Below are 20,513 nucleotides of genomic sequence, written 5' to 3'. Positions count from 1 at the left end.
AGCGCCCATACGCATGACTGAGGAACTGAATTTTGATTACGCCTTGCCCAGACCCCAAGCTCTTGTGCCCCTAACTGCATCGGATGGTTGCATGGTTTCTGATGACAAGATTGATGATCTTGAAGTTTTACGGCTGGTGCCTCCGAAGCACAAATATCAGCTGGCCATTTTATTGACTTTACCAGAGTCAGATTACAACAAGAAACTTGGGGTCTTCCAGGTATCTAATACTGAATACTGAAAGCCCTTTATTCTGAGCTTTTGATGTTGTTTTTGCAAGTTGATCGATGGTATCTTTGTTCTGTTCTTTGCTTATTTGTACTTCCTCGAGGCATTGTATAATCAATCACACATTGTCTTCATACTGATCCAGCATCCATGTATCATAATGTGCCTAGTTATTGTCATTTGTTACATTGCTGATGACTCAAACACATCTCTTATTACATTCTAATTATTGCTAAATTTTATTTTCTTATCTAAAATCTACAACGGTAACTATCTATGACTCTTTTATTAACTTATTCTCACACTCTGTTTATTCGGAGGGAAGGAAATAGAAGGGAAATGAATAATTTAAATGAAGATGGGAACAAAGAAAGGAATCATTTTTTTTTTAGATTCTTCTCTCTTATCTATTGTCTTCCAAGTATATAAACAAGTGAAAAAAAAAGATGATTTTATTTTGTATTTTTCTCTTATTTCCACCCATCATAGATCAATAAAATTCATTTGCAATTCTTTCTTTATATTTCTTCATGATTTGTCAAATTAAATAAATAATATAGTTTATCTTTCAAAGATGAAACTAAATTGATATAAAAGAACCACCCTTTCATTTCTTAGTCTTCTCTCAATCATCTTTTCCAAGTTTCATAGTATAATTCATCAGCTTACTCTCTCTATACTTAGAACAATATTATCTACAGTTAGTTTTATAAATTGGTGGTACAGAAATTTTTCTTGCATTTTTTAGAATAGACATCTTCTTAATTCTTGAAGATTTGCTCTACACTGAATATTTGAAGTTTGTATTGAGTATAAGTGGGATAAACTAACTAGGTGCTTTATAAACAACTGTCTGCATTTGGAAAAAATTAATTTTTGATCCTATTTAATTTTGAAACTAAGACCTAGTTGTATAACATTATTTTAAGATATATTGTTGGTTAGATTTTTGTTCATATTGAGGGGGAATGGCTTAATGAATTAATCCAGTACGCTTAAATTGGCCAATGAGCTTCCAATTTTTTTTCTATGAATCCTAATGTGCATCGCAAGTGATACTGTGATTTCTTTGAGATGTTTTTCTTCCATTCTATTCCTTGTTCTTTTATGCAATTTCACTTGTGTCCGCATGCTCCCTTGTCTTACTTTCTGTTCAGTGTCAATTCTTCCTATAACAATTGGAAGCAGTAAACTGAATTATGCATCTTGTAACTCCACTATGGGATCAAAGCAGAATTATTTATTTGTTTTTCTTCGGGCTATTCTTCACTTTGCGTAAACCTTAACTTATTTTAGCTGTCTATAGTGTTTAGCTGGATTAATAAAAAAAAAAGTTTACTGTTACAAGGAACAAGGGGAATAAGGTAAATGACTGCCGAAGTGGGAAGTGTCCAAGAACAAGACAAATCCTTTTTGACTTCCGAATGAATAGATATCTACAATTTTCTGCATTCATTTCCTACACTTCTCATCCAAACTTGCTGCACTAGTTATCCTGAACTGCATGTTCTTGTGAGACTGAATTCCATTGAACATACAATTGAATTGGATATTTGATCTTATTCTACACGTTGAGAATTCTTTGCTTGGTAGAGTTGGATATGCATAGACAGAATTGGATGTTATTAGACTGTTATTGTTTATTCAATAAATTAATTGCCAAATAAGAATACCTTTTAGCGTCCATCTATTTTATTTCTCTCACCAAGAAATGCTTAGGGTTGGAGCTTATTCTTTCATGTGATCTCTTCTGATCTTGTTCTTTGCCTTCTTTCAATTTGCTTTTACCTTGTCTTTTGTCATTTTTCAACTTTGATGTTTGTTAAAATTTCCTCATCTTGTTTCAAACAATGTGAAGATGGATAAGTCTTGGATGATTCACATAGTTAGCCTAGAAAATTGAAATGTTCGTTTAATATAACTTCGTATATTAATCTTTTTGTTTGACTTTCTGGGTTTTGACAAATTCCATATATTGTTAATTTTTATATATCTACTAAGTCATTGCTTGGAATACAATTGATACCCAACAGAACTTGTAAACATATGTTTCATTTTGTTGTATCGGTGTAGAGAATTTCTGGCATGGTTAATGAACTTGGTCTTTCAAGTGCAGGTCAGGGTGGAATTATTGACTCCAGATGGTGATGTCTCATCTACCTCATGGCGTCCATGTGTGCTCCACTTCAAGAGCTTTCAGTTTCACTTATTAGAGATATTCCTCAAATCTGTGTTTATGTTAACTGGCTATTCTTCCGAGTTACAAGTTCTTATGGTACAAATGAATGGACTTACTGAAGGAAGAAAACCAACAGTATGCATTAGGGTGACTCTAGAAGAGAGGGCAGGATATAGGGCTGGTGCCGGTATCCCCGAAATTTATTCTGCACATATGAAACTTGAATCTGACCTTCCTCTGGTCAATAGGATTATCTGGAACTGGAAGATAACTTTGTTCATCTGGACGGCTATGGTAGTATTCAACTTGCAGCTCGTTACTTTACTTTTATATTGCAGACCCATTCTACTTCCTGGAGTAAGGAGGTAATGGCCATCCGCCATCGCCACCAACATCGAGGTCAGTTGTTATTCAACAATCTTTCTCGAGATTCAAGCTCATGATAATGGTGGCTCTCAGGGGGCACTGCAGTACTTTAACCTTGTAAATATATTGGATGAAGATTCGTCTGCTGGCATTTTGACTGCTCGATTGTCAGTCAATTTATCAGGGTTACCCTCCAAATTTATCTGCGAATACTTTCGGTGTGTAAATATCTTGTTGAGTTCAACTATTTCGAAGATTCGATTCATTCACATCTGCTATGTTCTTCGATTTACATAGTTCCACACAGAAACAACTTATAGTTTAAGAGAAAGTGTTTGCAATTTTCTTTTCTTTTCCTTGTTCTACATGGACATCAATCTTTTTAACACTTGGGATTTCATCCGGGTGCATAACCGCCTAAGAGACAAATACGTGGCTTGAATTTCAAATTGTCTTTCATTCTTATTCAGGGAAGAAGGGATGTGAATCATTTACAGAGACATTTTGCAAAGTAGTTTCTTGATAGGGGTGAGTAAAAATTCAGTTAAATCGAATAAATCGATCGAACCGATCAAATTAAAAAATTCGATTTAGTTATTTTGAAATTTCGATTATTTTTTTTAAAAAATTGATTAATTCGGTTCAGTTTCAGTTTTAAAATTGTTTATTCGGTTAAATCGAATTAACTAAAATAAAAAAAATAATTTATAAATTTCTAAGTAAGTAAATGTATAAATTCTTAACTAATAAATTTTTATAATATTTAAATAATTTAGTTATTTCGGTTAATTCGATCGAAAATTGAATTAATAAGTTTTTTATCAATTCGGTTTGTTCAATTTTTATTTAAAAATTTAGTCGATTCAGTTAGTTTAAAAAAAATTAAGTTCAGTTCGATTTTAATCGAAAATATCACTCCTATTTCCAGGTATAATTGGGTAGTAGCTAAAGCATAAATTCTAATATTTTACAACTCAAATAGTATTTAGCATGAGAAACAAGAAGGGTAAATTATACATTCAAGTTACTGGCGCAAATGATTTTTCTTTTGTTCTTAGTTTTTAGGGATCGTATCAAGTTTTTCTTTAAAAAAAATCGATTTAGATAATATAATATATGTGCTAACTTCTATTAAAATAGATTTTTAAATCATTATAGATTTAAAGTGCTGTTTTATAAAAAAAAATAATAAAACAAGAGCTACATTAAATATGAGTATATAAGAAATATAATTGAAACTGTGCATGTGGTTTATCTAAAGAAAGGAGAGTGGTATTATCTCTTGTAACACCCCCAATTAAAGTCCAATTTAGAAAAAAAAAAGAATTTTCATTTATTCTTTTAATTTAGTCAGAAGATAAACTAGCACACTCATTGGTTAAGATTGATGAGTTGTAGGATTAATTCTAACCCCAGTTTACTTCGGTTCACTTGGGCCAGTAAACGAATTTGCTTGAATTAGGTTTTGACTCGATTCAATTAACCAATTTTTTTTAATTAAAGTAATGATTCGTTTGTCCTCTGTTTTAAAAATTCTGTATAAAGGAACATATTGCAAAACATGGAGGGTCAATTTTAGCCATCCAAGTGTTGTTCATTATATCTGACCTATTGCCCCCGGGCATCATCAAGCCGGTTGCAAGTAATAGAATTATCATCATATAACAAAGATCAAATCGCAACAACCACGAAATACCCTTCCACATATGGACCAATTCAATACATGATTAATCTATCTCTATCTAATTGTGAAACCGATACTGAACCACTTGGAATGATGAACCACTTAAGATGAACATAATCATCTTTTGCCACCGTAATATCCCACCTATTGACGATCACTTCATTATTGATAGCCGAAGGGCTAAATAAGAGTCCTCTATAGAAAATCTTATGAAGTGCCACTCTATAAAATTTATATTCCTTAGTCATGATGTTCAACCACATATTATTGTATTGCAAAGTGGGGAAAGGATGAAACTTACATTCGAAATTCCTGAATTCGCGTGAAAAGTATCAATCAAAGAGGTAAGATAACAAAAAGTGTTTCATTGAACTAAATTAACAATGATCAAACAAAATTTCGCCTACTAGGAAACGCACCATCAACCAAGGTTATGTTGGTGTCCTTATTTACCAAAAAGAAAACAGTGATAAATGGGCAGTCAAAACCTAACTAATACTTGATGAATTATTTGTTTTAAGAAAACGCCGTTGAGAATGACGACAAGCACCTGAACTGATTTCGTATACATCAAAAAACCAGCAAGCAAAAATGGAACATCCTTTGCTCACACATGCACCAAATTACACCGAATCATGAAGCGCCCTTCTTTCTCAAGCTCTAAAACACACACAAAACTCTATGAAACACTTACAGGAAGGATAGCTGTTTCCTTCTGTGTCTTACACCTGCAATAAATAATTTTTTAGAGCCATTAAGAGTGTTCTTGTTCAAAGAACAAGAAAAAAGAGAGCATTGAAAGAGATTAACCGTGGCATGTAATTAGCAGTGTTTTGAGAAAGCAGTTTTAGGCAACTGAATAATAATAAGAAAACAAATTGGAAAAGGAAGCAACAATTCTAGTTAGAAGTGTCTCCAAGTTGTCATAACTTTTCGAGGATTATTAGGTGTGTTATAATTATCCAGGTGATATTTTTGCTAAGAAATAGCTTTGGAATTACTAAATCTATGAATAAAACATTGCAAGCTAGGCGAAGTAGTTATCAAATTTTTAGACATCAGAACACATTCTTCAATTTTATTTTTACCTATTGCAAATTGAACGCGATGCAAAATTATGATTGTTGCAATTGTTACACATCCAATCCCCATCACGCCATTGATTTGCCCTGATAAAGAGGAAAAAAGAAAATGAGTTTGCAGGCCAGAAAATGGGTGCACATCTAACTCATGCAATGCAATGAACCAATACACATGCAGTATGAAGGTTCATCACTTCTTTAAAATAGTGGAGGATGTTGGAATAACTTAAGATGATTAGCATGAGTTCACAAATAGCATAAGATGAGAGCATGAGTTCAAGTAATAATAATTCTCACCCTTTTCCAATAAGAGTAGGCACCATTCTTTGCTGTGAAGAATGAATATTCATTTGCATGGACCTTAGTGCAAAATCTTCACTGCAAAATTTAGCATACCTTCCAGCACATTGATCATAACTGTAACCTTCTGGTTGCTCAAAGGTCTGCCATGAGCTTGTCAGAGTTAGGCCACATTAAGGATATAAATTCATCTATTTACTTGAAAATGTACTTGCAAAAAGATTGTTATTTACATTTCCTGCATTCAGTCTTTTGCTATCCCAGCCAATAGAAAATTCTTCAGATGCAGGGCGTTTTGTACCCAAAGCTGGATATAAGTAGCAAGATCAATCAGTTCAACAACAGTTAACTCAAAACTATAAAATATCAATGATTTGAAACATATTGATCGATTGGCATGTAATGCATTATAAGAATTTTGGATGTTTCAAGAAAGGTAATAGCAGTTAAAACTCTGCTGTTCAATGTTTTTCATACAAAAAATAAGAACATATACAAACCACTCAACATCCTTAGAAACAGAATATTGGTCCACGAAAAACTGGTTGAACTTTCAACTTAGCATTCTTATAATCAGTTTTACAAGAATGTGTTTTCTTTCAGAAGTTTTTATAGTAAGAAAATAAAATATAGAAGTTCATGTGTCTGTTCTCATCTTTGGTGTATGGCAAGAATTATTTTTATGCAAAAGTTATAATATTTCTTTTGTGTCAAAAGGGGGTGAAACTTTAGAAGGCAATCACTTGTCCACAGATTGTTTACATATCCTGAGTTGAAATACCCTTGCCACTTAAACTTCATATCAAACTGCTAATATATCACTTGAAGGGAAGTGTTACATCCCAATTTTATTTGGGGATAATTAGTTGTATCGAGGGAGCATTTAGGGTGGGATATGACATGAAAGATTACCATTTGATGGATCAACCTCAGGCGGGGTATGACATTAAAGTTTTGAATGTTTTGAATTATTATCTTTGTTTCGTAATTTGATTTAAAACTGATGCAGTTGAAAGAACAAGGGAATAGCATGGGGAGTTGATGATTGTTAGATTTTCATATATTCACACGCATTTGATCAAAAGAATGACAAAGAACAATGAGCATACTTGAAAACATATCTGGAACTATGGAGGTGTCTACAGAAGAAACAACAGACGGTAATGGCATATTGCACTTTTTACACTGCAAAGGAAAATGAAATCAGGTGATTGGTTTTCAACTGGCACAAAATTTAAGAACTACGTAAATAGCAATGCAGAAAAGGATGGAAATTATTGCGATCGTATTACAAGGAAGCTGGTAAGCGCATTGTGTAAGAGGAGACGGATCTGAAACATCATGCAAGCCACAAAAGCTAATGTACTTGCATTAGAAAGGCCTACAGTAACCTGGTTCAGAAGAAATACTAAAATGAAAGTCTCCAGTTAAAAATTAATGAATGTGGAACTATAAGAACTCAAAGTTCAACCAATAATAAACTGCAGCATAATATAACATGAACAGTCAATCTGTGGTCATCATCTTCTCTTCTGCCACCCCAGAGTGGCTATCTGCCTAACCACCTCCAGCTTGGTCTCTAATCCAAGGCACTATGATGGCCTCACCATATGTCTTCCTCTACTTCGACTGTTCTAACCGTGGTCAAGTTAATGTCATTTTATTTTGGCACCACAAATTAGCTAAACGATAGCCTCACATTTATTTGATTCTTACATCGCCATATCTGCCTCGACAAGCTCTCCCCATCAGTAATTCTAGACTCCACCCTCTTGGCTTATTCCTATCTCTCAATCTGTCGATGTATCCCACCTACTCCCAACCTCTAACAAAGAATTCTCCCTCTCCATCCCTCAGATTTGGACAACCATGTTATTGGTACAAAATAAAGCAAGAGACAAAATTCCAAGTTTAGGTAGCTCTGTGCCAATGCCACCTCATAGATCACACTACAATATTAGCAAAAGGAAAGAAAACCCATGGACGCCCATCCTACATAAGAACTAAAGGATGGATAAGTTCACAGCCTTGAAGAAATCAAAGTACAAGCCTGGCCATTACAGTGTCCATAAAGGTTTGGCAAATTGATCATGTCATAAACATGATCAATTTAGAGACAAAGACCTCACCGAACTTAATATCATTTCCACATGAAAATTACATTTGTATTCTTTTTATTTCTAAAGCATGTTAAACAATGTTGACCAACATTAAAACATTGTATAAATCAGAGAAAAAATAGAAGCAAGCAAGAGAAGATAAGATCTACTTGAATATCAAATTTGCAAAAATTAACATGATAATTTGGAAGAAATCAAGCTTTACATTAACATGAGACTAACATTGTGGTCTTACCTCAGAGCGGGACGAATAGTTGTGGAAACCACAATCACATATCCAGTCACCACTGCACCAGCCTTTTGGGGTTGGAAGAAGCTGAGACGTGTTGGGATATTCACCTCTCGCATTTTGGATTGAGGAGAAACTGGGAGCCATTTGCATTCCAAGTTTACTTTCAGCCCCAAGCAGCCAACTTGAACTGGGAAGAAGTGGCTGAATAGCTCGATTGCTGGTAAATGCAGTCTGTGACCCATATAATCCTTGTAGCATTGAAATATAATGTGCATACGCTGGCAGTGTTGACCCAGGCATTGCAATAGCTGGCATTGCAGCTTCTTCCTTCAATAGGCCACACTTTTTGCATTTTTCTCTGGATGCATAATTATTGTTACTGCAACCTGTTGATCCATTTGGGGTACAAACCAAACTTAGAGCAAAAGAAGAATTCAGAATAAGCATACACATCAACCATCTTAGACCAAGAATCATGAGATAGAAGAATACAATTTAGTACCAATATGTAAGATCAAATATCACAAAGCTTAATTGAATAGATGTTACTATATGAACATTGATTTAGATACAATAATCGATAATGAATTGGTCTGGTAATTCCAACAAGAAATGCATAGAAGGGAAATAAATATTAGCTTAAACGAAATTTAAATCTAAAAACAGGTGAGTTTCCTTTAACTATAATAGTCAAAATATGAAATCATTATAATTATTGCACCTATTGGAACCACTCAAGGTAACGGACAAGTTTCTTAAAAGATAAACCTGTATCCAGAATTCTATCAAGAACATCAATGGAAAATCTAATAGATTCCAGTGTCATTCGAAATGTAGTTAAAAGGAAACAATACCAAACTCAATCAATCGGTTGCAAACCATGGACAACTTATTGAGACATTACACAATTTATTGAAAAAACAACCGATGATGATAGAAGATATTTCAAATATTTATTCAGCATAAGTATTACATTTAAGTTTTTTTTACCTAAATGAATGACATTTCAAAAAAATTGTTGTCTTATTCTCATAGAGATATAGGAGAAACATATGATTCCAAAAATCATTAATGATTTTATACTCTGAGGAAAAATTATGTAATATAAGATAAAGTTACAATTATAGTTTGGATTTAACTACCAACTAATGAATGAACTTGATGATGCAAAAAATCACAACCCATCTTGAATTTACTAATGTTTTCACCATACAAAATTACTATATATACTATGAGGTTTAAACAATCACCGATAAGTGAAATAAGTATATTGGTAAATGAAATCATATTATCATATATCAGCGAGATTATCTAACTTAGAGAAGTAGTTGAAGAACATATAAGGATCAAAACAGAGCCAAATGCGTTGAAGCAGAATAAGTATTTGTGGAGTGAATCATCATGGATCTCAAGTAATGTGCTTTATTTGTCAGAAGAATCATAAACCTAGACGAAAAGAGTCAAAAATCAAGTGACAATCCTACAGCCAGCACTTTCACCCAACATCAGATTCACATTAACTGGGAATTTATCAAGCGACCAATTAGTTCATCAACACGTGCATGAAAATTTCGTGTGAATGGACGACCTAACTTCGGGTTTACTGCACCGTGCCTATCTTCATCAAGGATTAAACAATTGAAGCGCACCAGATATCTGCTTTCTTCTCTTTTTGGTTGGCAATGGCAGATGATTTTGTTTGGCAAGATTCGTTTTTGAGGGATGTTTAGCGGGATTGTTAGCGGAACCAACTCAATCACCAGTCCTAATCCCCCTCTAAGAGCTTCAAAACCCCTTCAAACAAGCCAAGGTCGAGGCTTTCGAAGAAATAGTTGCGCACGCGAAGCAAATCGACAGGAATAGCGAAAGAGAAGATACAGACTGGTGAGGGGCTACCGGAGCAGATCCAGTCGCCGACGCGAGGGAGCCATTTGGAGTGGGCGGGGGTGTTGGTGTCGACGAGGACGCGCGGCTGCTTGCAGCGGTTGCAGAGGGAGCGGAAGGCGTAGTTGCGGTTGCGGCAGCCACCGCAATCCCAGTCTCCTTCCTTGCCCTTCCCCGTCGCCATGGCGTGGAAGCGAGCGAGCGAGCGAGTGAGGAGCGGAGGGAAGCAGGCGCCGCTAATCAATTAGCGAGGGAACGACTGCAAAATTATTCCCCAATTGCGCCGCAGCATATTCTCTCTCTCTCACGCGATCATTCCATCGCCGCATTAACAACGACGGTAAAATACATGAAATTATTTTATTTATTTTATTATTTATTTATTTAAGGCCGCGTGGGGTGCTGAAATTGAAAAGGATGTCTTACTTAAAAATAAATAAATAAAAGGTGACCTATAATACGAAAATGTTTATTCTGTTGTTGTAAAAAATGATAAATTCTAATTAGTCGTATTGATTTAATCCTGAGAGTGATCGATCCAACTCCATAAAAAATTTTCACCGACCACCAAGATAAATCGGGACATATTCTGTTGTAGCTTTTAAATAAAGTTGCTTTAATATACTTAAAATTACATTAATGAAAACTATTTTAATTTAATTAAAATAGATCCAATTTAATCAAATATTATTGGAGCAATTTTGATCAAAATTATTTATAGTAATTTTGTCCAAATCTAATCCAACATACAAAGTTGCTCCAATTGCTCTATGTTGAAGTAATTTTGATCAAAAACTACTCTAACAACGTTGAACAAGGATATTTTCAAGATAGATATTTTTTATTGTTTTCTAAAAAAATAAGATGTTCTTTTGATGATAACGTCTTTTTTATTTTCACCCATGAAATTTTATAAAATTCATATGACCTTTGTGTTCATATTATGTTTAGGGGATGACTACCCTTCTTTACCAAGGAGCCCTTCTAATGGAGCTTAGTGTTGTTAGATGGGCATGCCTCAATCTCTATGTAAGGAGGTTGTTCCTTTTGAGGCATTAATCTCTTACATGTTTTTTTTTATCCATGGATTGTGTCATTGTTTTGTGACTATTTGATCGATAGTGTTGATGGATAAATCACATTCTTCCTATTTTCCAATCGGTGAATCTACACCTGCCTTCTTTAGTACTCAAATGGCTCGAGCATATATCGTGAAATCAAACTATGCTTATTATTTTCAATATAGTAATACAATTGCATCATTTGTTTGACTTATAAGATAAAGGGAGGGGGAGTTGTTAATTGCTCTTAATGAACCAAAGGTTAAACATCAAGTACTAAGACCTATGACAATATACTCTTGGTTCACCGATGTGAATGTGGAGTGTGGTCACTCCAATAAGTTAGGATGGCAATCCTAAAGATTCATATTATATATGGGTCGACGGCCATATTAATTGGATGATTATCAATTGTGTGAGTTATTTTTAATCACTTAAATAAAATAGTTAGTTTGGATTTGTGGGCATTCAATTTTGTATATTTTTGAGATGACTTGTTAAAGTGTAAATTAAGTTATAAGACATTTGTGCTTTGCAAAAGAAAATCAATAGATATTTGGATACAAATTTTTTAAAATTATTTTCATATTAAAAATGGTGAAACATTGTTGGAAGCTCTTAAAGCATAGAAATCCTTGTAGGGAATTTTTCAGTCATAAGTTTAGAAACTAGAAGGAGCTCAAGATATTTAAATCTAGCTAGATTCATTTGTTAGGTTATGTCACGACAAAAAGGTAGGATTGTGAAACCACGATGTGTTTTTCACGAGGTGGAGCCGTGGGAGGAGAAGTATATATAATTAAGAAGAATCTGAGTCATGTGCAACCATGTGCATTGCGGTCCTACACTTGCAGTGTAAGAATCAAGAGTTTCAAATCATCTAAAAATTAATTTGTGTGCATGAGTTTTATTTATCTTTGTTTTATTTATTTTTTACTGTATATTAATATTTTATAGATAAACACACGCGATCGATTGAAGTAAAATTATAAATCATTATTCACCTCCTCTAGCGATATTGTCGATCCCATCCAATGTGATGGTCAGAGGAGGTGAATAATTGTAATTTTAAATTTAATATTCAGATGAGTTGAGCCTTGGAAATAAAAATGCAACAATATAAACATGTAACAATAGTTCATGTTAAGCACTACTCACAAGTCAATTTCGCTACAAACGGTAGGACAAATACACTCCCATGAGCTTAATCTACCTTTTTTTTTTGCCCCCCGTTATCCAACTTTCCAAGCATAACCTAACTAATTAACCAATCCAATATAGTAGGCTCGTAGTCAGCTCAACAGACTTAAACCATGCTATACCTAGACATGGGCATCCATCGACAACTAGTTGCAATTCTACATTGGCTTCGGTGAATTCGAAGCCTCGATCTTGCTTCTTCTCTTTTAGTTTAACCACGAGCTATTCAACACCATATTGAACGTAAAAAGTACTATTCTCCATTTGAGATGAACATTCTGTTTAGGAAGAGATGGGAAAAAGAAAGGAAAGGTAAATAAAGGATAGGAGAATTTTGCCTCTTGTTTGGGATATAATGAGTGAAGGAGAAGAAGGGAAGAGAGGGGTAAGCTTCACCCTTGTATGCTCATCGATCGCTATAATTTCTTATATTCCAATTTTGAATATAAGAAAGGGGAAAGAGAAGGGAAATTTAAAAATATTTTATTTTAATTATATCTCTATTTTAAATATTAATTTTCAAATTAACTTTAGATATCCCATCTTTACACTGTCGCTCCTCACACAACACATGTCATCATCGTCCAATGTCAAACCACTCACATTCTACGACATCGACATCGTCCCAAATAGTAAATCTCTCCTGTTGTCTCCGGTAGCTCCGGGAGTACGCAAACTGATACGGATCGTCGAGGCTAGTGTTCAACACTATCTCCGTAAACGATATTGCTCCGCTACGGTGCTAACGGATAGCAGCAATTCGTTCCCAAGATACAACGACGAACGTCTCGGAATAGTAGCACTCCAAATTCCGAGACCGACGAACTCTCTCGTAGGCTTTTTGGACTCCGAATGCACTAGATGAGATGAATGCACAAGGAAGAGAAGAATCGATGAATTCGATGAAATTTCCATCATCTGGAGGGATCTATTTATACTAAGTGAAGAGGTTGAATGAGTGGATGTGACCCTTGGACGAGATCAATCTGGATCGTCCGATCTGGAGGGTTGTAACCCTTCATATAGCCCTCTTGATCTCATCCATCAGATCTGAAGAGTTGTGCCCTTCAGATCTCGCCTCTTGTCATCAGCCGTCGGATCTGAATCTAATGATCCATTCGATCTGACGCTTCAGATCAAGTCTCATCCCAGCGGTCAGATCGTGACTCTTCGCGATCCAACGCTCCAGATCGCATCACAAGCGATCCATCACACCTCTTTGATCAACGGTTGCCATCCGTTCGCCCAATCAACAGTCCAGTCATCTCTTCTTGCCCACGTGGATGCCACATAGGCATTGCCACGTCAGATACGAGCCTGACACGTCACCCGAGTGCCACGTAGGCACTGCAATGTCATCTGGAGCATAAATTTAAGCTCCTCAATGCGACGACGCGTACGTGCGAAGTGCAAAGTGCGCCTACAAAGCGCCCATTGCGCACGTGCGCACGTGCGCGCGTGGCGGGTGGCGGGCTCACAGGTGCGAGCACCTGCTCGCCCCTGAGAAGAGAGCACCTGGTCTTTTTGTGTTAACTCCATTAACACAGCATCATTAATAAGGAAAGAAAACACATCGAAAATTTTCGATGTGGGACTATTCTCCCATGTATTTCCTTATATATAACATTAATTAATAATTAATGTTATTCGGGCCAATCTTAAACAATTAATTTCTCATTCACCCTTAATCGGTTTTGAGCAAATTAATAGTCTAAATCTATCTACGCGAAACGTAGATTTCAATTTTGAAGTCAATTACGACTTTCATCAATTGATGGCATTCCGATTTTTCTACAAAACCGTATTGGTCCATTAAGGCCCCAATATCCAACAATCCCCCACATGAATGGAAATTAATGCAATGCGTGTATGCATGCTGACACTTTACAAGAGTCCAATCGATAAGTCACTGCATCGGGAGAGGTAGCTTGTGGCTTTGAACCTTCCGTAGTGGAATGCTATCGAGTATACTAGGCTGCGCAGTGAACGTGATGTCTTGAACTGCTCAGCTGTTGGTGTATACTAAGACAATAACACCCACACAGAGACCTATCTCACCTACTTTAGGTTCTCATGGTTGGTTCCGTTTCGGCCATGGACACCATCTTGGATTCATGAGTGTTTCATTGAAGCGGCCTGTCTTCACACTCACATAGGTGACACTTCTATCAAGAGTATCCTACCATACTCCACCTTATAAGGTATAGAAGTCATTAAAAGCATAAGCTTAACCTCACTACATGTGGTAGGACAGCACCAATTCATCCTAGGATTGGGATAGAGAAATATCTCATGTGCTGTAACACAACTTCTGTAACTTCGTTGTCCCATTGAACCAAGATCTTGGGATCTCCAGTCAACAAGGTTGGGTTACCGCTACAGTCATTTTCAGTTGTAGATTTTTAATCTCATTCCTCTTGATGAGCAGTATACTTGATCTCGACTCAACCCCTTCGTAAGAGGATCTGCCAAATTATCTTTGGACTTAACATAGTCGATTGCAATCACTCCATTCGAGATCAACTGCCTAATGGTATTGTGTCTACGACGTATATGTCGTGACTTACCATTATACATACTACTCTGTGCCCTTCCAATCGCCGATTGACTATCACAGTGGATCAGTACGGCAGGCACAGGTTTCGTCCAGCTCGGAATATCTTCCAAGAAATTTCGCAGCCATTCAGCTTCCTCAGCTGCTTTGTCTAGTGCTATAAACTCGGATTCCATAGTTGACCGAGCAATGCACGTCTGCTTAGTGGATTTCCAAGATACCGCTCCCCCACCGATCGTGAATACATATCCACTAGTGGATTTGGAGTCTTTTGTATCTGATATCCAATTAGCATCACAATATCCCTCTAACACAGCGGGATATTTTCCATAATGTAATCCATAGTTCATAGTATATTTCAAATATCTAAGAACTCGCATCAATGCTTTCCAATGGGTGTCGTTTGGATTACTCGTAAAACGACTCAGCTTGTTGACCGCACAGGCAATATCCGGACGTGTGCAGTTTGTGAGATACATCAAACTGCCTATTATCCGAGAATATTCCAACTGCGATATGGGCTCACCATGGTTTTTCGCTAAGTGTTGACTTAGATCCATAGGTGTTTTCACTGTAGAGAGATCGTACGCATTGAACCTTTTCAATACTGACTCTACATAATGGGATTGTGTCAAAACTATCCCATCAGATGTCCTGAGAATTTTAATTCCCAATATAACATCTGCTCGACCCATATCTTTCATATCAAAATTCTTGGTCAACATTTTCTTTGTAGTCATGATTACATCATGATTACTACCCATTATTAGCATGTCGTCTACGTATAGACACACGATTACATATCCTTCAGGTGTGTTTTTGACATAAATGCATTTGTCACATTCATTTATTCTGAATTCGTTTGACAGCATTACTTTGTCAAATTTTTCGTGCCATTGTTTAGGCGCTTGCTTAAGTCCGTACAACGACTTAACAAGTCGACACACCTTTTTCTCATTTCCTGGAGCCACGAACCCCTCGGGTTGCTCCATATAAATTTCTTCTTCCAACTCACCATTTAAGAACGCAGTCTTAACATCCATTTGATGTATTTCAAGGTCATACAGTGCTGCAATGGCTATTAGCACTCGTATGGACGTAATCCTTGTCACCGGTGAGTAGGTATCGAAGTAATCAAGGCCTTCCTCTTGCTTGTACCCCTTGGCTACAAGTCTGGCCTTATACTTGTCAATCGATCCATCAGCTTTATACTTGCGTTTTAGTATCCACTTACAACCTAATGGTTTATTACCAGAAGGAAGGTCTACTAATTCCCAAGTATGATTATTCATGATGGACTCGATTTCACTATTGACAGCTTCTTTCCACATTGGAGCATCGGGACTAGAGAGAGCTTCACTTAATGTTCTTGGGTCCATCTCTGACATGAAAGTCATGAAATCTGGCCCGAACGATTTCTCAACTCTAGCCCGTTTGCTACGACGTGGCTCTTCGCTTTGATCGTCAATAGTCCTTTTATAACAACTAAGTTCAGTAACGTCATTTCCGTTCGAACTTCCGTTGTTATCACTTTGAACGTTTCCCTTCTTATTTGGGAATACGTTTTCAAAGAATATCGCATTCCGAGATTCTATGGTTGTTCCCACATGAATATCAGGAATGTCTGACTTGTGAACTATAAACGATATGCACTACTATTATGGGCATATCCGACAAATACCGCATCGAACGTTTTAGGTCCGATCTTTACTTGCTTTGGTTTAGGTACTTCGACCTTTGCCAAGCACCCCCACACTTTCAGGTATTTGTACGATGGCTCGCGGCCTTTCCATAGTTCGTATGGAGTTTTATCACTTTTCTTGTGAGGGATTTTGTTGAGAATGTGATTTGCCGATAATATAGCTTCCCCCCACAAGTTCTGAGGTAAGCCTGAATTTATCAACAAGGCATTCATCATCTCCTTTAGTGTCCGATTTTTACGTTCGGCAACACCATTCGATTGAGGTGAGTAAGGCGCCGTTGTTTGATGGATAATGCCAGATTCTGAACAAAATTCATCAAACGGTGCACCATATTCTCCACCTCTATCGCTACGAATTATTTTAATTCGTTTGTCAAGTTGATTCTCAACTTCTGTTTTATAGGTTCTGAACGCCTCTAAGGCTTCGTCTTTACTTCTTAAAAGAAAGACATAACAGAACCTCGTGCAGTCATCGATAAAAGTAATGAAATACTTTTTACCTCCTCTAGTTTGCACGAATTTCAAGTCACATAGATCACTATGTATTAACTCTAGAGGAGTCGTTGACCTTTCCACCGAATGAAAAGGTAGTTTCGTCATTTTAGCTTCCACACACACTTCACATTTGTGTGTTTCGTCAACATTGACGTTCGGTAATAAATTTAGTTTGACGAGACGTTTCAGAGTATTATTATGCACATGTCCGAGTCGATCATGCCACAAATTGAAACACTCAACAACATAGCTGGAAGCTTTTATTTTATTACCATCAAAATTTCGGAGTACAGTCATTACAACCATTTTGAATAGACTTTGTTCTAAGTACCCCTTTCCTACGAAGACACCATTCTTCGTAAGGACAAAGTTGTTGGACTGGAACACTAGTCTAAACCCGGCCTTAACAAGTGCCGATCCAGAAACTAGGTTCTTCCTGATGTCGGGAACATGGAGCACATCAATGAGTGTTAGCTCCTTTCCAGACGTCATCTTCAGAACAACCTTTCCGAGTCCGACAATCGGAGATGTCGTGGAATTGCCCATATAGAGCTTTCTTCCACTTATCGGAGTATACTTGGAGAACATCGCCCTATCTGAACAGATATGACGAGTTGCTCCAGTATCGATCCACCACTGCTTCGGGTTATCCTCCACTGTATTGGATTCAAACACGACCGCAGTGAGATCCAGGTCCTCAAGAGAGGTTGCGACGTGGTTCGCAGCATCCTTCGGCCCCTTGGTTGGCTTCTTCGGGCGTCTGCAGTCCTTGGACATGTGTCCTGACTTTCCACAGTTGTAGCACGAGCCCTTGAACTTCTTGACTTGAGCCTTCTTCTTGAACTGCTTCGGCTTCTTGGCGTTCGGCTCGACCAGGTTGGACATCTCGTCGACAGTCCGCTTTGTTCCTCTAGAGTCGGATAACTTTCGATTATCCTCCTCTATTCGTAGCCTCAGGATCAGGTCTTCCAGCCCCATCTCCTTTTGCTTGTGCTTGAGGTAATTTTTGAAATCCTTCCATGACGGAGGGAGTTTCTCGATTACCGCGGCTACTGCGAATGACTCGTTCAGCTTCATGCCTTCGGCGTCCAGATCATGCAGTATTAATTGCATATCTTGGACTTGAGATGCGACGCTCTTGGAATCCACCATCTTGAAATCCAGAAATCGACCGACGATGAATTTCTTCAATCCGGCATTTTCGATCTTGTATTTCTTCTCAAGTGATTCCCACAGAGATTTTGCCGTCTCCATCGAACAATACACGTTATACAACGTGTTGTCCAATGCGTTGAGAATATAGTTGCGGCACAGGAAATCTCCGTGCGACCACGCATCGCAAGCAGCCTTGCTACCTTCCGTAGCGGCTGGCGGGTCTTCACGCAAAAATCGTACAAGGTTTAGCGTCGTCAGATAGAACAACATCTTCTGCTGCCATCTTTTGAAGTCGGCTCCGTTGAATTTTTCCGGCTTCTCTCCGTGCGGAATTGTTGTCGGTGGAATGGCGGTCGGAACGGCCGTCGGAACGTCGTTGGTAGCCATATCAGCTTGCACAATATCGTTTACGATTGTTGTCTCCGGTAGCTCCGGGAGTACGCAAACTGATACGGATCGTCGAGGCTAGTGTTCAACACTATCTCCGTAAACGATATTGCTCCGCTACGGTGCTAACGGATAGCAGCAATTCGTTCCCAAGATACAACGACGAACGTCTCGGAATAGTAGCACTCCAAATTTCGAGACCGACGAACTTTCTCGTAGGCTTTTTGGACTCCGAATGCACTAGATGAGATGAATGCACAAGGAAGAGTTGAATCGATGAATTGATCGATGAAATTTCCAGCATCTGGAGGGATCTATTTATACTAAGTGAAGAGGTTGAATGCCCTTTGGGTGAGTGGATGTGACCCTTGGGCTGGATCAATCTGGGCCGTCCGATCTGGAGGGTTGTAACCCTTCACATAGCCCTCTTAATCTCATCCATCAGATCTGAAGGGTTGTGACCCTCAGATCTCGCCTCTTGTCATCAGCCGTCGGATCTGGATCTAATGATCCATTCGATCTGACGCTTCAGATCAAGTCTCATCCCAAGCGGTCAGATCGTGACTCTTCGCGATCCAACGCTCCAGATCGCATCACATGCGATCCATCACACCTCTTTGATCAACGGTTGTCATCCGTTCGCCCAATCAACAGTCCAGTCATCTCTTCTTGCCCACGTGGATGCCACATAGGCATTGCCACGTCATACGAGCCTGACACGTCACCCGAGTGCCACGTAGGCACCGCAATGTCATCTGGAGCATAAATTTAAGCTCCTCGCGACGACGCGTACGTGCGAAGTGCAAAGTGCGCCTACAAAGCGCCCATTGCGCATGCGCGTGCGCACGTGCGCGCGTGGCGGTGGCGGGCTCACAGGTGCGAGCACCTGCTCGCCCCTGAGAAGAGAGCACCTGGTCTTTTTGTGTTAACTCCATTAACACAGCATCATTAATAAGGAAAGAAAACACATCAAAAATTTCCGATGTGGGACTATTCTCCCATGCATTTCCTTATATATAACATTAATTAATAATTAATGTTATTTGGGCCGAATCTTAAACAATTAATTTCTCATTCACCCTTAATCGGTTTTGAGCAAATTAATAGTCTAAATCTATCTACGCGAAACGTAGATTTCAATTTTGAAGTCAATTACGACTTTCATCAATTGATGACATTCTGATTTTTCCACAAAATCGTATTGGTCCATTAAGGCCCCAATATCCAAGTCTAATTGTGATTAGAGGCTTTTTTGGACCAAACCCGGTCGACGAGGGCCAGCGCGTTGCTAGTGACCTGCGCCACCTCCAACACCTTGGGCCGGACCGCGGCCCGCAGGGCGGCGGAGCCGTGCTCCGACAGACTGTCCAGGCAGGTGTTCTCGTCGGTGAGGGCGGCGCTGCACCAGGTGCGGACGTTGCCCATGTGCCACGCGAAACTCGCCGACCCGGCCCTTCCCACTCGGCCCATCTCCTCCGCGGACTGCCGGAGCCGGTCCACGCTGTCCGCCATGTTGTCGAGGCAGTCACGGACGGCGCCGGCCTCGCGGAGGCTCCCCCCCGCAGACGCCGCCGCAGCCTCCTGGGTGATGTAGGCTGAGGCGGACCGCGCCCGGTCGGCGCTCACGGACAGCGCCGCCCGAGCCAGATGCCGCGCGCTGTGGTGGACCGCCGGCGCGTAGGAGGCGAGGCACCGGAAGCAGAGGTCAGGGTACCGCGTCGCGCTGCAGGAGGACCGGACGAAGTCCGTCGGGGAGCCGGTGGTGGTCATTTTACTGTCGCAGAGACTGGCTGCCATGAGGACGAAGGCCACCAAAGCCACGACTTGTGCCATTCTCTCTCTCTCGCTCTCGCTCTAGTGAAAAAACATGGACGAAGATGGTCA

The 20,513-nt window shown here is 38.6% G+C and overlaps 3 protein-coding genes across 4 annotated transcripts; 1 reads left to right on the top strand and 2 right to left on the bottom strand.

Moving 5' to 3' along the window:
- On the top strand, positions 1-3,043 carry LOC141846868 (seipin-2-like; the record flags this gene model as incomplete). Its single annotated transcript, XM_074734894.1, is given in 2 exon segments — positions 1-220; positions 2,345-3,043. Coding segments are annotated over 2 exon segments (639 nt in total). The 3' UTR covers positions 2,777-3,043.
- Positions 3,044-4,929: 1,886 nt separating this feature from the next.
- On the bottom strand, positions 4,930-10,368 carry LOC141847691 (uncharacterized). 2 transcript variants are annotated; one of them, XM_074735756.1, is made up of 8 exons: positions 10,088-10,368; positions 8,195-8,577; positions 6,949-7,024; positions 6,073-6,146; positions 5,929-5,982; positions 5,837-5,895; positions 5,546-5,626; positions 4,930-5,185 (listed from the first exon to the last, which is right to left on the bottom strand). In XM_074735756.1, exons 1-8 carry the CDS (start codon positions 10,257-10,259, stop codon positions 5,137-5,139), a joined length of 948 nt encoding a protein of 315 aa, XP_074591857.1. In that variant the 5' UTR covers positions 10,260-10,368; the 3' UTR covers positions 4,930-5,136. The 2 variants fall into 2 exon arrangements, with proteins under 2 accessions (XP_074591857.1, XP_074591856.1); XM_074735755.1 differs by having other exon boundaries at positions 5,837-5,982.
- Positions 10,369-19,859: 9,491 nt separating this feature from the next.
- Positions 19,860-20,478, bottom strand: LOC141846961 (pectinesterase inhibitor 9-like). Its single transcript, XM_074734974.1, has one exon. It carries the CDS (start codon positions 20,460-20,462, stop codon positions 19,860-19,862), a length of 603 nt encoding a protein of 200 aa, XP_074591075.1. The 5' UTR covers positions 20,463-20,478.
- Between the last annotated feature and the right edge of the window lie 35 nt (positions 20,479-20,513).

The sequence above is a fragment of the Curcuma longa genome, chromosome 16 (genome assembly GCF_044706935.1).
Source record: "Curcuma longa cultivar G26 ecotype Majalengka, Jawa Barat chromosome 16, ITB_CL_G26_1.1, whole genome shotgun sequence".
In the NCBI taxonomy this organism is placed as follows: domain Eukaryota; kingdom Viridiplantae; phylum Streptophyta; class Magnoliopsida; order Zingiberales; family Zingiberaceae; genus Curcuma; species Curcuma longa.
This window is presented reverse-complemented; position numbering and strand designations above follow the sequence as displayed.